General features: G+C 38.3%; 1 protein-coding gene and 1 long non-coding RNA gene across 2 annotated transcripts in view; one reads left to right on the top strand and one right to left on the bottom strand.

Annotated features, from left to right (window-relative positions):
- LOC107716779 (uncharacterized) overlaps positions 1–14,153 on the bottom strand; it is a 25,143-nt gene extending 10,990 nt beyond the window's left edge. Inside the window, exons 1-3 of the long non-coding RNA XR_001637252.1 lie at positions 14,139–14,153; positions 13,295–13,298; positions 7,201–7,205 (exon numbers count right to left, since the gene is read on the bottom strand). This is a non-coding gene — a long non-coding RNA (uncharacterized LOC107716779). The remainder of the gene's footprint in view (positions 1–7,200; positions 7,206–13,294; positions 13,299–14,138) is intronic.
- The window catches only part of LOC107716778 (partitioning defective 3 homolog B-like), a 335,521-nt gene that overhangs the window by 61,836 nt on the left and 256,324 nt on the right, over positions 1–17,361 (top strand). Inside the window, exon 4 of the mRNA XM_016523332.1 lies at positions 8,993–9,176. Within this exon, the coding sequence (XP_016378818.1) occupies positions 8,993–9,176 (184 nt within the window). The remainder of the gene's footprint in view (positions 1–8,992; positions 9,177–17,361) is intronic.

The following is a 17,361-nucleotide window of genomic DNA, read 5'->3' as shown; positions in this document are numbered from 1 at the left end:
TGAAAATATTCAGTATCTAGAAGGAACAAACAAATTCCTTGAGAACTATAATTTCCCGCTCATGTCCATTGCTGTCAGCATAGCTTCACATTCTTTCTGATTTGAGTGATCCTTCTCTATCAAGCTAGCTAAATGTTTAACATGTGAATTATTGCTAAATATGCAGTTATATTATGGGCTGTTGGCATGAATTGTACTCGTGATGGAGCGGTGGTGAAGCGCTCTAGGAGCGAGTGAAAATCACGCTCCGACTTTTAAAAAATCCGCTCCTTGCTCCAGAGTCAAAATCACACTTCTGCTCACATACTCTGATTGTGAGTAACTGTTGCTGTCATGACAGATCTATTTCAGAACCGGCCGCTATCAAAATAATCTGGCTGAGGGCACGGGCCAGATATTATTGCTGGCGGGCCAGTTTTGGTCCACGGGCCACCTGTTGCCGACCACTGCTTTAAGGCATCATAAGGGTGATTCCCTACCAAAGGCTCAACAATGTAGGCAGCATGACTACAAAGATGTTTTTTTTGGGGGGCAAATCTTAGGGCAACATTCTTCAGGGCGAAGACAATCCCAGAATGCAATCTGACGAGTTCAGTGAAAAAGTCCATCCAGGATGGCGGCTGCAGTGAACAAAATGTTTATCAACAATAATACATTCACTAGTGAAAAATCTTTATTGAAATGTTCTTTTTATACATTATTTATGTGTATGCATGTATTTTTATTCTTAAGTACTGTGTTGTTAGCGTAGCATGCTAACACCAGACTATGTGTGCTTTGTGTGAAGGGCACTGTTTGTGTGGCTCTTACAGTTGCTGCTTAGTGTTCAAAATCAGTGATGAAGTTACAGTTGAGTTGGGATGCTGCTGTAGAAGGCAGGTGTCTATAGACAGCAAGGCAGCTCACTAGGTCACTAGAGCTTATGTCTCTGTCTCAGGTCTGCAGGATGTAGTGTTGTCCAGCATGCTTTGCCAGGCTGCTGTGTTCAGAGCACTTCGCTGCATGTGTTAAACACATTAAGACAGATGTGTTTACGACACTCTGGGGTACGGGGTTCAATGAGAAGGACCTTTGCCACACTGCATAAAACAGCAGCTTTAAAGCCCAAGAGAGGGAGCATGGGATGGCGGTTTAGAGGTGGAGAGACAACTAACCCTGTCTATACCGTACACAAGCTTTATGTTGTAACACACCGATTAGATTGCTTGCATTATATTCAGCAAAGATGTCTACACTGGAAGTTCCCCTTGCGGTGGCCTTCAGTTGATGGACGTCCCGCTTCTGTTTCTGACACAGCAGCTATTCCTCCCACATTATTTTCTCTGCCAGTCTGAAGTAAAACTATTTTACTTATAAATGCCATATGTCAGCCAGTATAGTTGTTTGATGTCTGATGCCAATACTATGTTTGAGAGCAGGCTGGATGATTTAATTTTGACAAAAAAAATCAACACTTATTTTAATGCACAATATTAACTAGAGTATGTTTTATAAAATTCTCATTAAAAATTATCCATCTATTGATGGATGAGGCTGAATTAAATTTTATTTGTTAAATATTCAACCGTTCAAAAGGTCAGGGTTAGTAATACATTTTTATTCAGCAAGGATGCATTAAATTGATCAAAAGAGACATTGAAGGCATTTATAATGTTACAAAAGTTTCTATTTAAAATAATGTTCTTTTGAACTTTGTATTCATCTAATAATCCTGAAAAAATGTATCATGGTTCACTCAAAAATATTAAGCAGCACAACTGTTGTCAGCATATAAATATTAGAATGATTTCTGAAGGATCATGTGACACTGAAGACTGGAGTAATGATACTGAAAATTCAGCTTTGCATCATGTGAATAAATAACTTTTTTGTTATTTGATGTAATTTTGTATTTTGGATCAAATATATGCAATGCAAATATATGTAATCTGTTATATCTAAGCCAGCCAATGATGTTTCTGGTTAGACTTGCTAATTTAAATATTTTTTTGTTCATAACAAATAAGTAGCAATATAGAAGTAATATGTTTTGTTTGGCTTTGCTATTTTTAAACAGTTTATTCCAGGTAATCTTTTTATACCAGTGGATTTCTTTTGAATGTACCAGTGGCACACCAGTTATTTACCAAATTTTATTCTATATTTCTGAGGTCTTATTTATTGTACAACTTCAGTGCTTCTAATGTAGATTATCTTGACACGACGCTGCTCATGTCCTGTGTTTGAGATAAATGAAGGTTGATAGGAGAGATTTCATGCTCTCTCTTAAAAACGTCTTAAATACTTTCTCAATGCATGCAGGTTGCAAGATTATAATTTTCTTTTACAGGGATATATTGGTTTGTTTTAATAAGACTTAGTCATGGAGGCAGAGGAGAGCAGATGATCTATCAGACTTGTCATTCTAACAGCTTTCATATCCTCACATGCTAATTTAGGTGCTGTCGATCTGATACAGACACAGCCCACATTAAAGCACGCACAGATAAATCTTTCAATATCAGTCAGTAACCCATATGGTGTACCCATATATTGTGCCATTGATAACTACTTTGTGTTTCAGAGCCGTCTCTGATACTCCACACTAATTCATCTGCTTGAATCCATTAGATAAATTTGAACTTTCTCTGCGGTGTCACAGGCCATCACTAGCAGAACTTCTTGGAGGGAGGAAGCAGCCCGCCATTTTCCTCCTCTCTCTTATTGTCTCCTTCCACTAATAGAGTCGGTTTTGTTATTGTGCTTGACAGGTTCTTATTCCACTGTCAGATGTAATTTGCCATCGATCTCACACCTTTTACACACCTGTGTGAGTGTGCTCTCTTGTGTGTGTGCTTTCTTCCATCCCCAGTCCATGTGACCGACCGTGTGTCTGTAACCATGTCCGTTTCAGTTTCAAACTGTCATATCTGTAATTAACGGCTCTAGACTGCTACAGAAATAACAGTCATCAGTGTTCAGACAGCGACTGTGCCACTCAAACTCCCGCTGAATGAGATATCGATGAACTAGCGGATAATCCATATTCAAACGCTCGCAATTTGGGCTGAGAGTATGAACAGCTCTGTAAAAATCAACGTTATGTTGTTTAAATTGTAGGATGACAAGTAAAATGCCGGTGTCTGGTTTATTGTGAGGACTCAGACTATCTAAGGACAGAGAGTAAGAGGAGGCTATTTACCCTGTCGAGCAGTTCCACTTGATAACAGACTATTGATCCAATTTTGGAGTCTGAACGCTTCAGTATTGGTTCCTCGTGAAGCCCGAAGGTTGTCGAGGGTAGTGTGTGATTCTTGCGTGGTAAAGTGAACTAGACCGGGTTCAGTGGGCGCATGATTGGGTAATCGAGCTGATGGATTTAACTCATTTGGCTAAAGTAAGTTTGGACACATTTGCACTCCTTGTATAGAGGTAGTGCTGTGATTAAATAAGCAGGGTTAAAATAAGTGGCAGTATTGAGTTGGCTCCTGCTGCAGGCCTGTTCCTTGGCCAACGTGTCTTAATTTCCTCAGGTTTGCTTAGAGTTGATCTAATTAGACCTTAAGAAACGAGATGACTTCAGCTTTTTCATTTCAGGCAAGGTTTATTAGGACTATTAGCTATATGGAGTTGAGAGTTAAAACAACAGCTTAGAAAATTTGCGCTGAGGCTGCTAATCGTCTCTTGTGCTCAGTCATGTAGAGCTTTGGTGCTCAAGCGAGTGATGTACTGTAGGTTTGTAATGTCATTCCTCTAATTTCTGTGTGCAATGATACAGTCAGAACTCAGCAAGCTTGTCAATCTACAGATCGCCATCATTTACCATGGAGTTACTGTAGTAACACTAACTGCACCATGATATTGTGGCAGAAATGTGAAATATTCATATCTAATTTTATAATATTATTAATGTAGGCATGTATTAAATGTATTAAAGGAGTAGGCTAATGCAATATAATTGTATGTAATTAATATTTTTGTGATTAAGCTATAGCGTTTGTGCATTTATATTTAGACTACTGTTTTTCATACACATAGCTAGAAACCATATGGTTTTGGATAATGGACATAAATTTACATCTGCATTCCAACTCAAGCTACTATCAACTGAAGCTACAGACAAATGTGCATTTCTAAGAGACAAAAAAATGTAAATGTAGTATTATTAATATTATAATCTATCTATCTGTACATATTTACCTGTTTTTACGTGAGATTACCTTTGACGTCAGTCTGTCATACTGTTAGATGTGATATTTCGATATCGATCATGTATCAGTACATCCATATAGCTCGATCCCTCCTTTAAAATAAGTCTAGACTTTTTTCACTCAGTTTATTACCTGTCAGGTAAAAATCTCAATTCTGATTGCTTGTCAAAGTACTGTAATAGCACACCTCTTAAGTTGATTTGAGATATTGATGTTTATAGCACAAACCGTGTCAGTCTCTTTATCTTTAATCTTTAATACTAATAGTGTGGCAGATTTGATACATAAGTGTTTGGTATTATGATGTGTATTTTTGTGGTTTTGTTTTCTTGCGTGTGTGTTTGGTGGTAGTGGATGGTGGTGTTAAAGATGAAACTGAATTGAATCCTGTCTGCTCTCATATGTGGGCAACTCTTACAGATGTTTCCCTTCGGACGCTGGCCCAGCCAGTTTTATTGGAGGGCCGACATTCTGCTAGAAATAAATGAGACATCACACAGAGCCAAATAGGAAGGGGGAGACAGAGAGAGAGCAGGAAAGCGAAATATTAGCGTGAAACCCTTTGCTCTCTTTTCTGCTTCCTTCTCTCTCTCTTCTCCCAGGGTGAGCAGATTGATGACATTTCTAAAGCTCCATGCTCTCTCCTCCCTCTGGTACAGAGGAAGTGCTCCTCTCCTCTCCTGCCTCTGTGAATAAATCAAAACCCTTCCTCACCGATCATGCCCCAGCCCTTCTGCTGCGTGTGTGTGTGTGTGGAGAGGTTCTGGCCATAAAGATCTGTCAGGAATAGCAGTGGGCCTAATCAGAAATAAGGGTTTTGGTCTTGGGAAAGGAATGATAGCAATCAGTGATGGATGGATGGATGGATGGATGGATAGATGGATGGATAGATGAGGAGGTATTGGTTGAGGGGAAGTGAGGATTGCGTTGAGGGTAATGCTGCGTGCCATTAAAAGTTTGGAAGTGAGAGATTCCTACTTGATGGCTCTGTTCCAAAATTTAGTGAGCTTCCTTGCTGTTTACTGCCTACACAGGCAGCATCCTAATTGAATTCAACCCCAAAAGGGACAAATAGGTGTACATAAGCTGCAACTCCACAAATGATTAATACATGGCTTGCTAAGCTAACAATGTGATACTCTAAGGAGCAGAAAAATACATTTTGTAATTAAAATTAAAGTACTATTAAAGGGATGGTTCACCCAAAAATTAAAATTCTGTCATTAATTACTCGCCCTCATTGTCGTTTCAAACCCGTAAGACCTTCGTTCATCTTCAGAACACCTATTAAGATATTTTTGATGAAATCCGAGAGCTTTCTGACTAGGTCTGGGCGATAAAACGGTATCGATATTTATCGACGGTACACCCTCTTCGATAACGGTAGAAAAAATGTTCGCTATAGCACACGATATAGGCACGTGCTGAGTGACGCAGGCAGCACACACAAACATGAACACATGCTGAATTGAGTGCTGAATTGGGTTAATTTAAAAATACAGTGGTTAAATTTAAACAGTTTTTTCTATTGCTCTTTGTTTTTAAAAAAAAGGTTATAAAAAATGTCAATAATTATCGATACCGAACGATATGAAACATTATATCGTTGATACATTTTTTAGCTATATCGCCAAGCCCTATTTCTGACCCTCCATACAAGCAGAGGAATGCACACGCATACGTCATGGTACTCTTGTGAATGCGTGTCGAAGACTGACACGGAAGAAAAGAAATTGGTGATGATGATGTAAGTGACGTTGTTGCATTTTAATGTTTTATAAGTCTAGCCCACAGTTGCTGCGTTATACATTCAAAATATTAGAGAAATAATTACAGTTGAACCACTGATGTCACATGGACTATTTTAACGATGTCCTTGCTACATTTCTGGGCCTTGACCGTGGTAATTCCAATGCTGTCTATGCAGGGTCAGAGAATAAAAATATCTTAATTCATGTGTTGTAAGATGAATGAAGGGCTTACGGGTCATGAGGGTGAGTATTGAATGACAGAATTTTCATTTTTGGGTGAACTATCCCTTTAAAATCAACTTTCGCTTCATTCGCTATAAAGAGTTGCCTTTTTTCACAAAAAGTTGTGTAAGACACTTCTGTTTTAACTTTAAGAGTTGTTTGAAATTTACCCCTGGTTTCACAGGCAAGGCTTAAGCCTAGTCCCAGTCTAAAATGTAAGTCTGAGCTGTCTGAGCTGTTTCAGCTGAAAGAAACTTGCACTGAGTGATTTTAAAATATATCAGTGCCTTTGTTTTGTCTTAAGATGGACAGTAATGTTTTTTTTCTAAGGCACATCTATAAAAATTACTTAAATGTCCTTATTGAACTATGGCCTAATCCTGGCTTAGTCTAAGCCCTGTCTGTGAAACCAGGCCTCAGAGTTTAATAATTAAATTTATCTAGGATGATGAAATGTGTTTTTTTTTATGATGGGAAATTACTATTCAAAGGCTTAGGTAAGTTTTTTTTTTTTTTAAATAATTATTTGATTAATATTTTAATATTAATTAACATAAAAATTATAAAACATTATTACAATTAAATAACTGCTTTCTATTTATATATATATATATATATATATAAAAAAGTAATTTATTCCTGTGATGCGAATCTGAATTTTCAGCAGCTATTACTTCAGTCTTCAGTGTCAAATGATCCTTCAGAAATCATGCTAATATGCTGATTTAGTGCACAAGAAGAATGACAGTTAAATAACCCCAGTCTCATAAGGATGGAGATAAATAATAAAAATGATGCAAAATGCTGTATCATACATAGCTGGTAAAGAGATATGTTGTATCCTGAATATAACACTCTCTTATTTAAGTTATTCATACACACACACACGCACATTTTCCTGAATGTGACAGTGTGTATTGTTTATTTATGTGTTTACTCTCCTGCTGCCTCTCTCAGGCAGGAAACCTCTAGTTTTACCAGCAAACTCCTCTTTCTGTCCCTGACTGCATTTATTCACTGCATTCACTCTCATATACATATGCTCTACATGCACAGACGCACACGTGTGGAGGCCGCTAGAACAGCAGTGCAGCAGAAGTCTAAGTGCAGTGTCAGTGACTCTGTGAATAGGGACGGATGCATGTATTTAACTGTGCTGATGAGGCCGGCAGGCCTCACACACATAAAGTGAAGTGAATGGATGTCATCGCATACCGAGATCAACGCATTACACACTAGCCATGCTGGGCTCTTTAGATGTCCTCTGTAGCGTCCTGATCCATAAGGTAATGAAGGCCAGTGTGAATCATTTGATTTCTTTATATGTAAAATATATTGGGTATAAAATATTTTGCAGTGTTGCCCAAATTCTAAAATGTTTCATTCCACATATAGTGCGTTATTTTATAACCATAATGCACTTTGATTTATAGTGTAAAACGGACACGTGCTGACAAAACCGTTCCAATGTGAAAATGTTTTTGATAGAAGTCTCTTATATTGACAAGACTGCATTTACTTGATCAAAAATAAAGTAAAACATTAATATTCAGAAATATTAATGCAATTGAAAATAGCTGTTTTCAATTTTAATACATTTTAGAATGTAATTTATTTCTGTGATTTTAGCATCATTACTTCAGTCTTCAGTGTCACATGATCCTTCAGAAACCATTCTAATATGTTAATATGATGCTCAAGAAACATTTCTTATGATCAATATTGAAAACAGTTGTCCTGCTTAATATTTTTGTGAAAACCCTGATACAGTTTTTCAGGGTTCTTTATGAATATAAAATTCAAAAGAGCAGCATTTATTTGAAATATAAATCTTTTGTAACAATGTAAAAGTCTTTGTCACTGGATCTATTTAATGCTTCCTTGTTGAATAAAAGTATGCATTTCTTAAAAAAAAAATCATCAGTCTATTTAAAAAATGTGTTTTGCAATATAATGAGAAAAATATGCATATTGGTAATGAGTAATTTATTTTTAGACATTAACTTAAAGTTAATGGCAAGTGTTTTATCTTTCTTGACTAAGCAATTTGCTGAGAACATTAGTGTTGAAGGACTGTACGCAGACAAAATGATCATTTGGTCAATGGTTCAAATATTAGGTTTGCTACTTTAGGGGTGAATGAACACCAGTCACTCCCTCGTTTTCATTTACTGCTCTATGTGGTGTATAGGCAAAAGTGATTGAGTGGATAAATGAGAAATTTGGATACAGCCATTGTGTGATGCTTGTAGAGTTGTCTTTAAGCAGCAGTTATGGTGTTCTGATTACGTATCACCCAGATGATAACCCAGAGGTTATTCTAAATGGTAGGCTATGATTATGATTAGGCTACGTGTTTACATGTGTTTGTGTGTATTTCTGGCATTGGGTATGCATTGTGATGTGGTCAGTGTTTCTTAAGTCTGTGTGTCAGTCTGTGCTACTTTATTTTTAATTTTTAAATGAAAGCTTAACTTGAGTGCATAATTCTCAGTGCTTCGTGGTATTGGGTGGGCGAGTTTTTTTGCATAATCATGTATAATATAGTTTTTTTCACCAGGGATTAAGCTGTTAAGCATGATTATTTGAAAAAGTAAGCTGGAGTAATGTGCACTGATTACAAAAACCAACAATTAACAACTTTGGAGCTCAGAGTAGGTCGGTTTCTAGGTCTTAAGTTATCGTTAAAAATCAATTCCCCTATGTCTTTCCCCTTTTGAAATCCGAATCTTGCACTCGGTTCCTCTATGAGCATCTCTTTAACTGTACATTTTAACTGTATCTGACCTATCTGCTCTAAATTATACTGCTCTGCTGTGTGTCCCACAGCTGATCGCTGTATACGAGGAACAGGAGGCCCAGAAGAGGGGCGCCATGAGTCCCGGGAATGGAACAGGGACAAGAAGCAGCCTAAACGGACAGTCCAGCCCAGAACCCTATGACTCTGAACTCGCCTGCTTCCAGCCAATCAAAGGAGGAGAGATCGAAGTCAACTCATCTGCTCTCAAATCCAGTATGTATCCAGTAGAAAAGATGAGCACAATCTGTAAAAAAGTTATTGGTACTATATCCGCGTTAGAGAAACAGAGCTGTGATCAAACATAAGCGCTTCTGAGTTAATGGTGAGTGAAATAATAGACTGCCACTATGAAAGATGATATTATATGCCATAATCAGGCCCTGTTTTAAGCTTGAAATGCTCTGACTCACTCATGTAGCTGTGAACAAATGAACACCATTCTTACTGCATTACGGCACTGTTTCATATTAAAGTATCACTTTTAATACACAACTCACCTTAATCAACCTCTGTTTCATATCTTTAAACTAATAATATCTGCCTGAAGAATTTCACCATCAGAGAAAAAGCAGTTGATGCTGAGAAGTACGAAACTTTTATATTTAGACCTCCGGCTTTTTTTTTCTTCATATATTTGGAACATATTCTCTTAGTTTGGACAGGTCTGGAAAACTTCAGTTGTTTCAGTTCTGTACTACTGCTCCTCAGGGAACCATGTGTTTTTCATCTGGGCAGGTTTCACCTCTGCCTGATGTCATGCACACTTCCAATACAGAAAACGCATACCTATTTCTTCTAAATGTCACCGTGTGTGTGTGATTTAGAACATGTTTACACTCTGAAATGAAACCCTCAGTGAAATAAGCCGGGGAATCGTGTGTATGTATGTTCGCATGTGTGAGTTTCTTTGTGTCTCCTTGTAAATCTGCCCCTTTGTGTTTTAAGTTTCATTGTAAAAGTAGACATGGGGCTTGCAAAGTTCAGCGTGCTGGAAAAAGTGGCTTTTTTTTCGCGATCCAGGCATTCCTGGGAAGTGCTCGAGTTTCCTCGTCTCTACTTCAAGGTAGAGGTGTCAGTTGACTGAGTGATCTTTTCCTCTTTCATTCTCCACGGCTGTAAATATGCCGTTTGTCACGTCGACAGGGTCTGACATACATCTGTATCTGGATCATTTGTAAAGAAGAGAGATCACACATGCCTCTGCATATACAGACATGATGTTTGAGTGGGGAAAGAAAGTGGTAGAAGAGCGTTTGAAATTGTAACTCAAAGGTGTTCACACATGGCATATGAACATAAACCGGTCCGTGCCCTCTGTCTGGCAAAATTATGGGGTCTCTAGGTGTGTTTTAACACCTGACATTAACATGCGTTTTCAATGGTGTCCTGCAGTGATGACGTATTTTTGTTGGCCAACCTGGACATTAGCATCACTTAGGTTCCCTCAATAAAAACCCATTTGGATTTTTTTTCATTGGCTTTGAGATTATTGCAAAAAATAACCAACAAATGTTTATGATTATTACATGTTTTGTTCACCCTGAAAATCTTCACAAATGAGCACAACAGTAGACTCGGTGCGGAAACGATCTCTGCACTGCTGCAGACGCACCGCTACTGGAACACACTGCCGGACAGTAACCGTGTGCAGTATGCACGCTTTATTAATCCGTTAACATGAACGCGGGAAAAATACACACCACATACGCACTGCAAACGGAGTAATGTGAACCTGGCATTATGTGTGTGCGCTGCGAGTGTGCATGAGCGCACGGTCTCCAGGAGAGCGCGTGAGCGCTGGATGGTTAAACACCGGCAAGAATTAAAAAGTAATGCAATTTATAAACTTTAGTGACGATGTGACACTGCTTCGATTGTGCAAGTGACAATTCCTGTGTCAACTGTGCAGCGTGCAGCTCGCTTATAGTGCAGACGCGATGTGGTGATTTGAAGACATTTGCATATTTTGAGAGAGAGCGCGCGCGCTGATTCACTCACGCTGTTTGTGAAATTACGTCTCACACAAGGTTTTCAAATTACTTTATAAGTTATTCAATGAAGAAATATGAAGTTGAGTACCTCACCTTCAGTATTATAATGATTTCACCCGCGCCGGACAGAGACCCCATGTCATCGGAGCGACCCTAATATATATATATATATATATATATATAGTTAGGTCCATATATATTTGGACACGGGCACAATTTGTATTATTTTAGCTGCTGACCAAAACTCATTTAAGTTACAGTTATGTTTGAGGGTATTCTTATCAAAATTGGATTAAAGTTTAAGGAATTACAGCTCTTTAATATGTACCCTCCCCCCTTTTTCAAGGGACCATATGTAATTGGGCAGTTGACTCAAAAGCTGTTTCATGGGCAGGCGTGGGCTATTCTTTCTTATTTCTACATCAATTAAGCAGGTAAAATGTCTGGAGTTGTTTCTAAGTGTGCCATTTGCATTTGGAAGCTTTTGCTGTGAGCCCACATCATTCAGTCAAAGGATCTCTACATCAGCAACATAAAAAGGCCTGGACGTCCACGGAGGACAACAGTGGTGGATGATCGGAGGATCCTCTCCATGGTAAAGAAAACCCTTTCACAACATCCAGCCAAGAGAAGAAAACTCTCCAGGAGGTAGTCGTGTCACTGTCAAAGTCTAAAATCAAGAGAAGACTTCATGAGAGAAAATACAGAGGGTTCACCACAAGGTGCAAACAAGGCCAGATTAGACTTTGCCCAAAAAAAAACTTCTAAAAAAGCCAGACCACTTCTGGAAAGGCATTCTTTGGATGGCTGAAATTAAGATCAACCTGTACCAGAATGACGGGAAGAAAAAAGTATGGAGAAGGCTTGGAACAGCTCATGATCCAAAGCATACATCATCTGTGAAACACGGTGGAGGCAGTGTGATGGCATGAGCATGCATGGCTTCCAGTGGCACTGGGTTACTGGTGTTTAGTGATGACGTGACAGAGGACAGAAGCAGCCGGAAGAATTCTGAAGTGTATAGGGATATTCTCTCTGCCCAGAGTCAGTCAAATAGAGCAAAGTTGATTGGGCAGCGCTTCATAGTACAAATGGACGATGACCCAAAATATGCAGCAAAAGCAACCCAGGAGTTATTGAAGGTAAAAAAGTGGAATATTCTGAAATGGCAATCTCCTGATTTCAACCCGATTGTGCATGCATTTTCTCTTGCCGAAGACAAAACTAAAGGCAGAAAGACCCACAAACAAATAACAACTGAAGTCAGCTGCAGTAAAGACCTGGCAAAGCATCACAAAAGAGGAAAACCAGTCTTTGATGCCCATGAGTTCCAGACTTAAGGCAGTCATTGCCTGCAAAGGATTTTCCACAAAATATTAAAAATGAACATTTTATTTGTGATTATATTTATTTGTCCAATTACATTTGAGACCCTGAAAATGGGTGGACTGTGTATAAAAATGGTTGTAATTCCTAAGAATTTTGTTATTTTTGTTCAACCCCTTGAGTTAAAGCTTGAAGTCTGTACTTCAATTTAATCTTGATTGTTTTATTTTTAAATGTGCTGTAAGTTTTTGACTCTACTAGAGCATAAAAATACCATAATATGTTTGCAGTTATTTAAGAAACATGCTAAGTTAACATACTTGTTTATCTGAAAAACAATACTACAGTCATTTATTCTCCTTTGAAAATGTGTGTTCCGTGTCGGAATGTCTGTCTCTGTTTTGGTCTGTGTAACCCGCCCACTGCCCGTTTACCCAATTGTATTTCGGCACCCCCGGGTTGCCAGTTGGCGGAAAACAGCGTATTTCATTTCAGTCATGGAAGCTGCCAAACGAAAGTGGTCAGTTCCTGTTGGTGTCGTCAATCTGGCAACCTGCGTTTGCGTCAAGTCTGAGGAGGAGGGGCCGGTTGAAAAAAAACCCTCTCCAATATTTTGAGTTTGCAATCCTACATACAGCACCTTTAATCCTGTTCTGGTGGCATACAGAGCCGAAATTGTGAAAATTGTGTTAGTGTCGAAATATTGATGTACCTGACTGTATATAGGCCTATATAACAATTATAACAAATACCACAGCAAAAACATCTAGACTAACTAATATAGATTATTGTTATAGATTATTGTTAAAGGGATAGTTCACCCAAAAATGAAAATTCATACATCATGCACTCACCCTCAAGTTGTTTCAAACCTTGAGTTACCAAAAAAAGTTACAGAAATTATTCAGTCAAGATCACTGAGTGATTTTCTTATTCTTTTGTTCTTTGAATAACGTTGATGGCACAGCCAGCAGCAGGAATATTAGGCTGCTGTCACTTTAAGACCTCATGCACAGATCTAATATAATGTTATACATATTTTCTTTATCATCACCAACATCACCACCATTTTCAACACCATTGTTTCAACATTTTTCACCACCAGCTTTCAACAACTCTTTCAGTCTTTATTTAAAATCATTTTTCCTGAAAGTTTGAGTTAGAATAGTTTGTAAGATTGTGATAAACACGAGGCTCTCAGAGAACCTCTGTAGTCCCATTTAGAAACTTGTCAACAACCACCTTTTTCAAGACAAGTAAAAGCTCTTAAAATATCACAAGGGGTATTAAATGTATTTTATGTTTTAGAATAAAGGACCTTGTTTCAGGCAAAAACCCATTAAAAATCCATTGATTTTGGGATAATGAACTGGAAGTGCATTTCAGGTTTTTGGCCTACAGAAATATGTAATTCTTGCAGCAATCTATGATTGCCTTTATTAAAAGGTGCAAATGCATCCTGAACGCAGGTGATTGGGTCACTGAACAGGTGGCCAGGGACTGTTTCAGACCACATTCAACAAAGACTGTAACAAAGACCAGTCTTTGTGATGTGGTTGCACGATTTTGTGTACACCTCCTTATAAAAGTATTTTGTTGAAACTCTATGATCCCTGCAAAGATTTATCATTAAGAAATAACCTTCCAGATCAATGAGACGCACACCCTGCACTGTAAAAAAAAATTATTTAACAGGTTTTTACTGTAGCATTTTTACAGTCTTTTACCGTTAAATTCACGGTCATTTTTTACAGTGTGGTATTTCCCCAAATACCCAGCGTATGGTCCGACCCGCCTCTCTAAGTGGATTATTCTTCCTGTTCAAATGAATGCTCAGCACTCAGCCATCCATGAACACAGGAAGAGCACACGTCGTCACAATCCAATCAGCCACCTTTCATTTAGTTATATGATGACCTGGGAAATCCCTGTTACCAGAGCAGCTCTCTAATACTATTTTATGCTCTATAGGTTTGTTTTATTACCCCAATTAATTCACAAAGCAGAAAGGCAAAAAAAATAAATAAATCAATTTCATCTAGATTGTTCACCGGCTGGGCAGAGCAGAGGAGGAGGGCTGAATTTAATGTAGAGGTTTGCCTTTATGCAGATCTATGAACGCAGTTGCTTTTAGCTACGAACACTTGATTTCATGCATAGGACATTGCCACAAGGAGTGCTGTATTGGACATTTGTGTGAAAGTTTATGGCCAGTTGTATGGTCAGTGTCACTTTGTATTTGCAATAAAAAAATTATTGTATATACTCTATTGTTCAAATGTTTGGGGTTGAAAAGTTCTTTTTTTATTTTATATATATATATATATATATTTTTTTTTTTTTATAGTTCTTGCTGAATTTATTTGATTGTACTGGGAAATATTATTACAATTTAAAGTACACTTAAAAATATTTTAAATTTAATGCATTCCTATCAAGGCAAAACTAAATATTTAGCAGCCATTATATTTTTAGCTTCTTAATATTTTTGTGGAAACCTTGATGCTTTATTTTCTTACAGAATTCTTTGATGCCTAAAAAGTTCAGAAGAACATAATTTATTTAAAATATCTTTTTTAAAACATTTTTTTTCAGTCGCTTTTTTGATCAATTTAATGCATCCTTGCTTTTTTATTGCATCCTTTTGCAAAAAAAATCCTGTTTTACATGTTTCACCTAGTGGTTTCAGACTTTTGTACTTCACTACAAAGGGACTGTATTCGAATCTGCATTTGCGTGTATGCAAGTATGTCTCTGCCCTTAGACTAAAGGGAATTGAGTCATTGTTTTGCCAGCATTTGAAGCGGTTTTTTGGGTATTGACGTGCCAGAAGTGACTGTTTACATGTTCAGTCAGTGAGTATGTGAACTCATAGATCATTTTAATTTGATTTGAAAGGATGTTGTTTTGGCACTGTGGGCTGTTTAGCACACATATGTTTGCACTAGTGATGTCTGCTTTGATAAGTATGCCCAGAGGTCTGTTGAGACCAGCAGTGTCATCTGGAGTCTGTCAGTGAGTACACACACACACACACACACACACACACACTAGGGCTGTGTATCACCAGCAAAGTCACGATACGATACGTATCACGATACAGAGGCCACGATACAATACGTATCACGATACATGACTGCACTGAATTTCACCTCAGCAGAATTTAGAAAAACTGCTGTTTATTAAACACTGCTTACTATAGTGCCATTTCTAACTATTGGCAGAGCAGGCAGTTGGCCTCTGCATTATGAAGGGCCTCCATAACTACCACAGTACTCGACGTGTCCGCAAGTTCGCTTAGGTGCGCGCGGCAAATATGCCGTCATCGCTGTGTTGGCGGAAGTTCGCTTTGAGTGCACGTGACATCGTTTCGCGTGGCGGTGTGCACGACATTTTTTGTAACTTTCCGCGCAGCTCCGCTTCCGAAGATGCACGAGTTCAAAGCGACTCTAGCCGAACATGCACGTCTGTGCCAGCATTTGTGTGAAATGTTGACATGTTTGATGTTAAGTTCAGTCACACACACAAGATCACGTTGCGGCCGCACTCAAGACATTCAGGAACAAACTTTTTAGCGCTGCCCCGCAGTTTTATCAACTAAACAGCTTAATCGCTCAAGAACATTATCTTTCTCAACAAGGAGCTGGTAGCATCATTGCGCTGTCTTCACTGTATCTAACGCACACACGCTCAAGGCTGATTTAAGGCTGATTTATACTCGATGCGTCCGCAACTTCGCTTAGGTGCGCGCGGCAAATATGCGAGAATAGAATATTGAAGAGGAGATCGCTAAACTGCAAGCTAACCAGTGTTTTCAGAAAGCGAGCGCGTTTATCCACAGTGGAGAGAGCGCGTGTGCACAGGGTTGCCAGGTTCACAAAGATAAGTAGCACACTTAGCAGATATTTCCGTATTGCGCAAGTGTAAAGCTCTGTTTTGGGGATTACGTCTCTTTATATCAGGCAACTCAGTTGTGTTCCTCTGCGGCCAGATTAAACCTTGTTGTAGCCTATATATGCTCTATTCATTCTTTTTTAGAAACCTCGCACTTTTCTACTCAATTTTAAACGTAAAATTTGAAACAAATTAAGCGTGGCGGTCCACTGCTGCACACGTGCCACAATATCGATACAGGGCCAGCTGTATCGATACTTGTATCGTCAAATCTCTGTGACGATACATCGTCGTATCGATATTTTGAACACAGCACTAACACACACACACACACTTCCTAGTAGAGAGATTCCCCACATACTCCCATTCTGCACACTTCATATATGTAATTTAGATGTTTTCATCATATGTAGTTTCGTGGAAGGTTCAATCGGCGGCTCTGTGCTGTGGTCAGGATATTAAACATAAGCGTTTATTCTTTTTGCCTGTTAATTGTTGAAATGCAAGCTTTCATTCATTGCTCATCTTCTGTTTGTTTTATTACAGCAGACATGAGTGTGGTTGTTCCACATCTATTTCAGTGATATCTAATGAGACGTGAGCTGTTGGGAGGAAGAGGTTGTGGATTTGTTCTGACACACATTTAAACATTCAGCACGCTAGATGTTTGGCATTAGAATGCTTGAGTTAAAACATGAGAACGACTTTAGTTGAAAGACTTTAATTAGTTTGTCACACTGGAGCAGCCGTTAGACAGTTCTCATCACTCATGGGGCTCACTTTTAATATTAAGTTGGAGAAACGCTAAAGTTGCTCTGCATTCTTCAGTTGGAAATAGTTGGCATGTGAAAATTGGAAATGCTCATTTTGAGAGGAAGTGACATTGTTGGGCCGCTGAATAATTACTAGTGCATCTCAAAGAGCTTATGGGTGTTTCTTCAACTATGGGCACTTTTGGCCCTGTGGACTTTTAGAAAATAAACTCTCTAAACGCTTTTCAAACTCACACTAGTTTGTTTAATTAGTCTGTTTACAATGTCCAACAGGAGATTAATCACAGTATTGTTTTTTTTTTAAAGTCTTGAACATTTCCTCCAGTGTCATTTCCATCACATCTCGAATCCTGTCATTTGTTTGATAGCATTCTGTGGTGGAAACTACTTTTTTTATATATATATATATATATA

The sequence above is a fragment of the Sinocyclocheilus rhinocerous genome, unplaced genomic scaffold (genome assembly GCF_001515625.1).
Source record: "Sinocyclocheilus rhinocerous isolate Xijiao unplaced genomic scaffold, SAMN03320098_v1.1 scaffold1441, whole genome shotgun sequence".
Taxonomy (NCBI): Eukaryota; Metazoa; Chordata; class Actinopteri; order Cypriniformes; family Cyprinidae; genus Sinocyclocheilus; species Sinocyclocheilus rhinocerous.
Note: the sequence above shows the minus strand (reverse complement) of the source record. Positions and strands in the feature narration are given on the sequence as shown.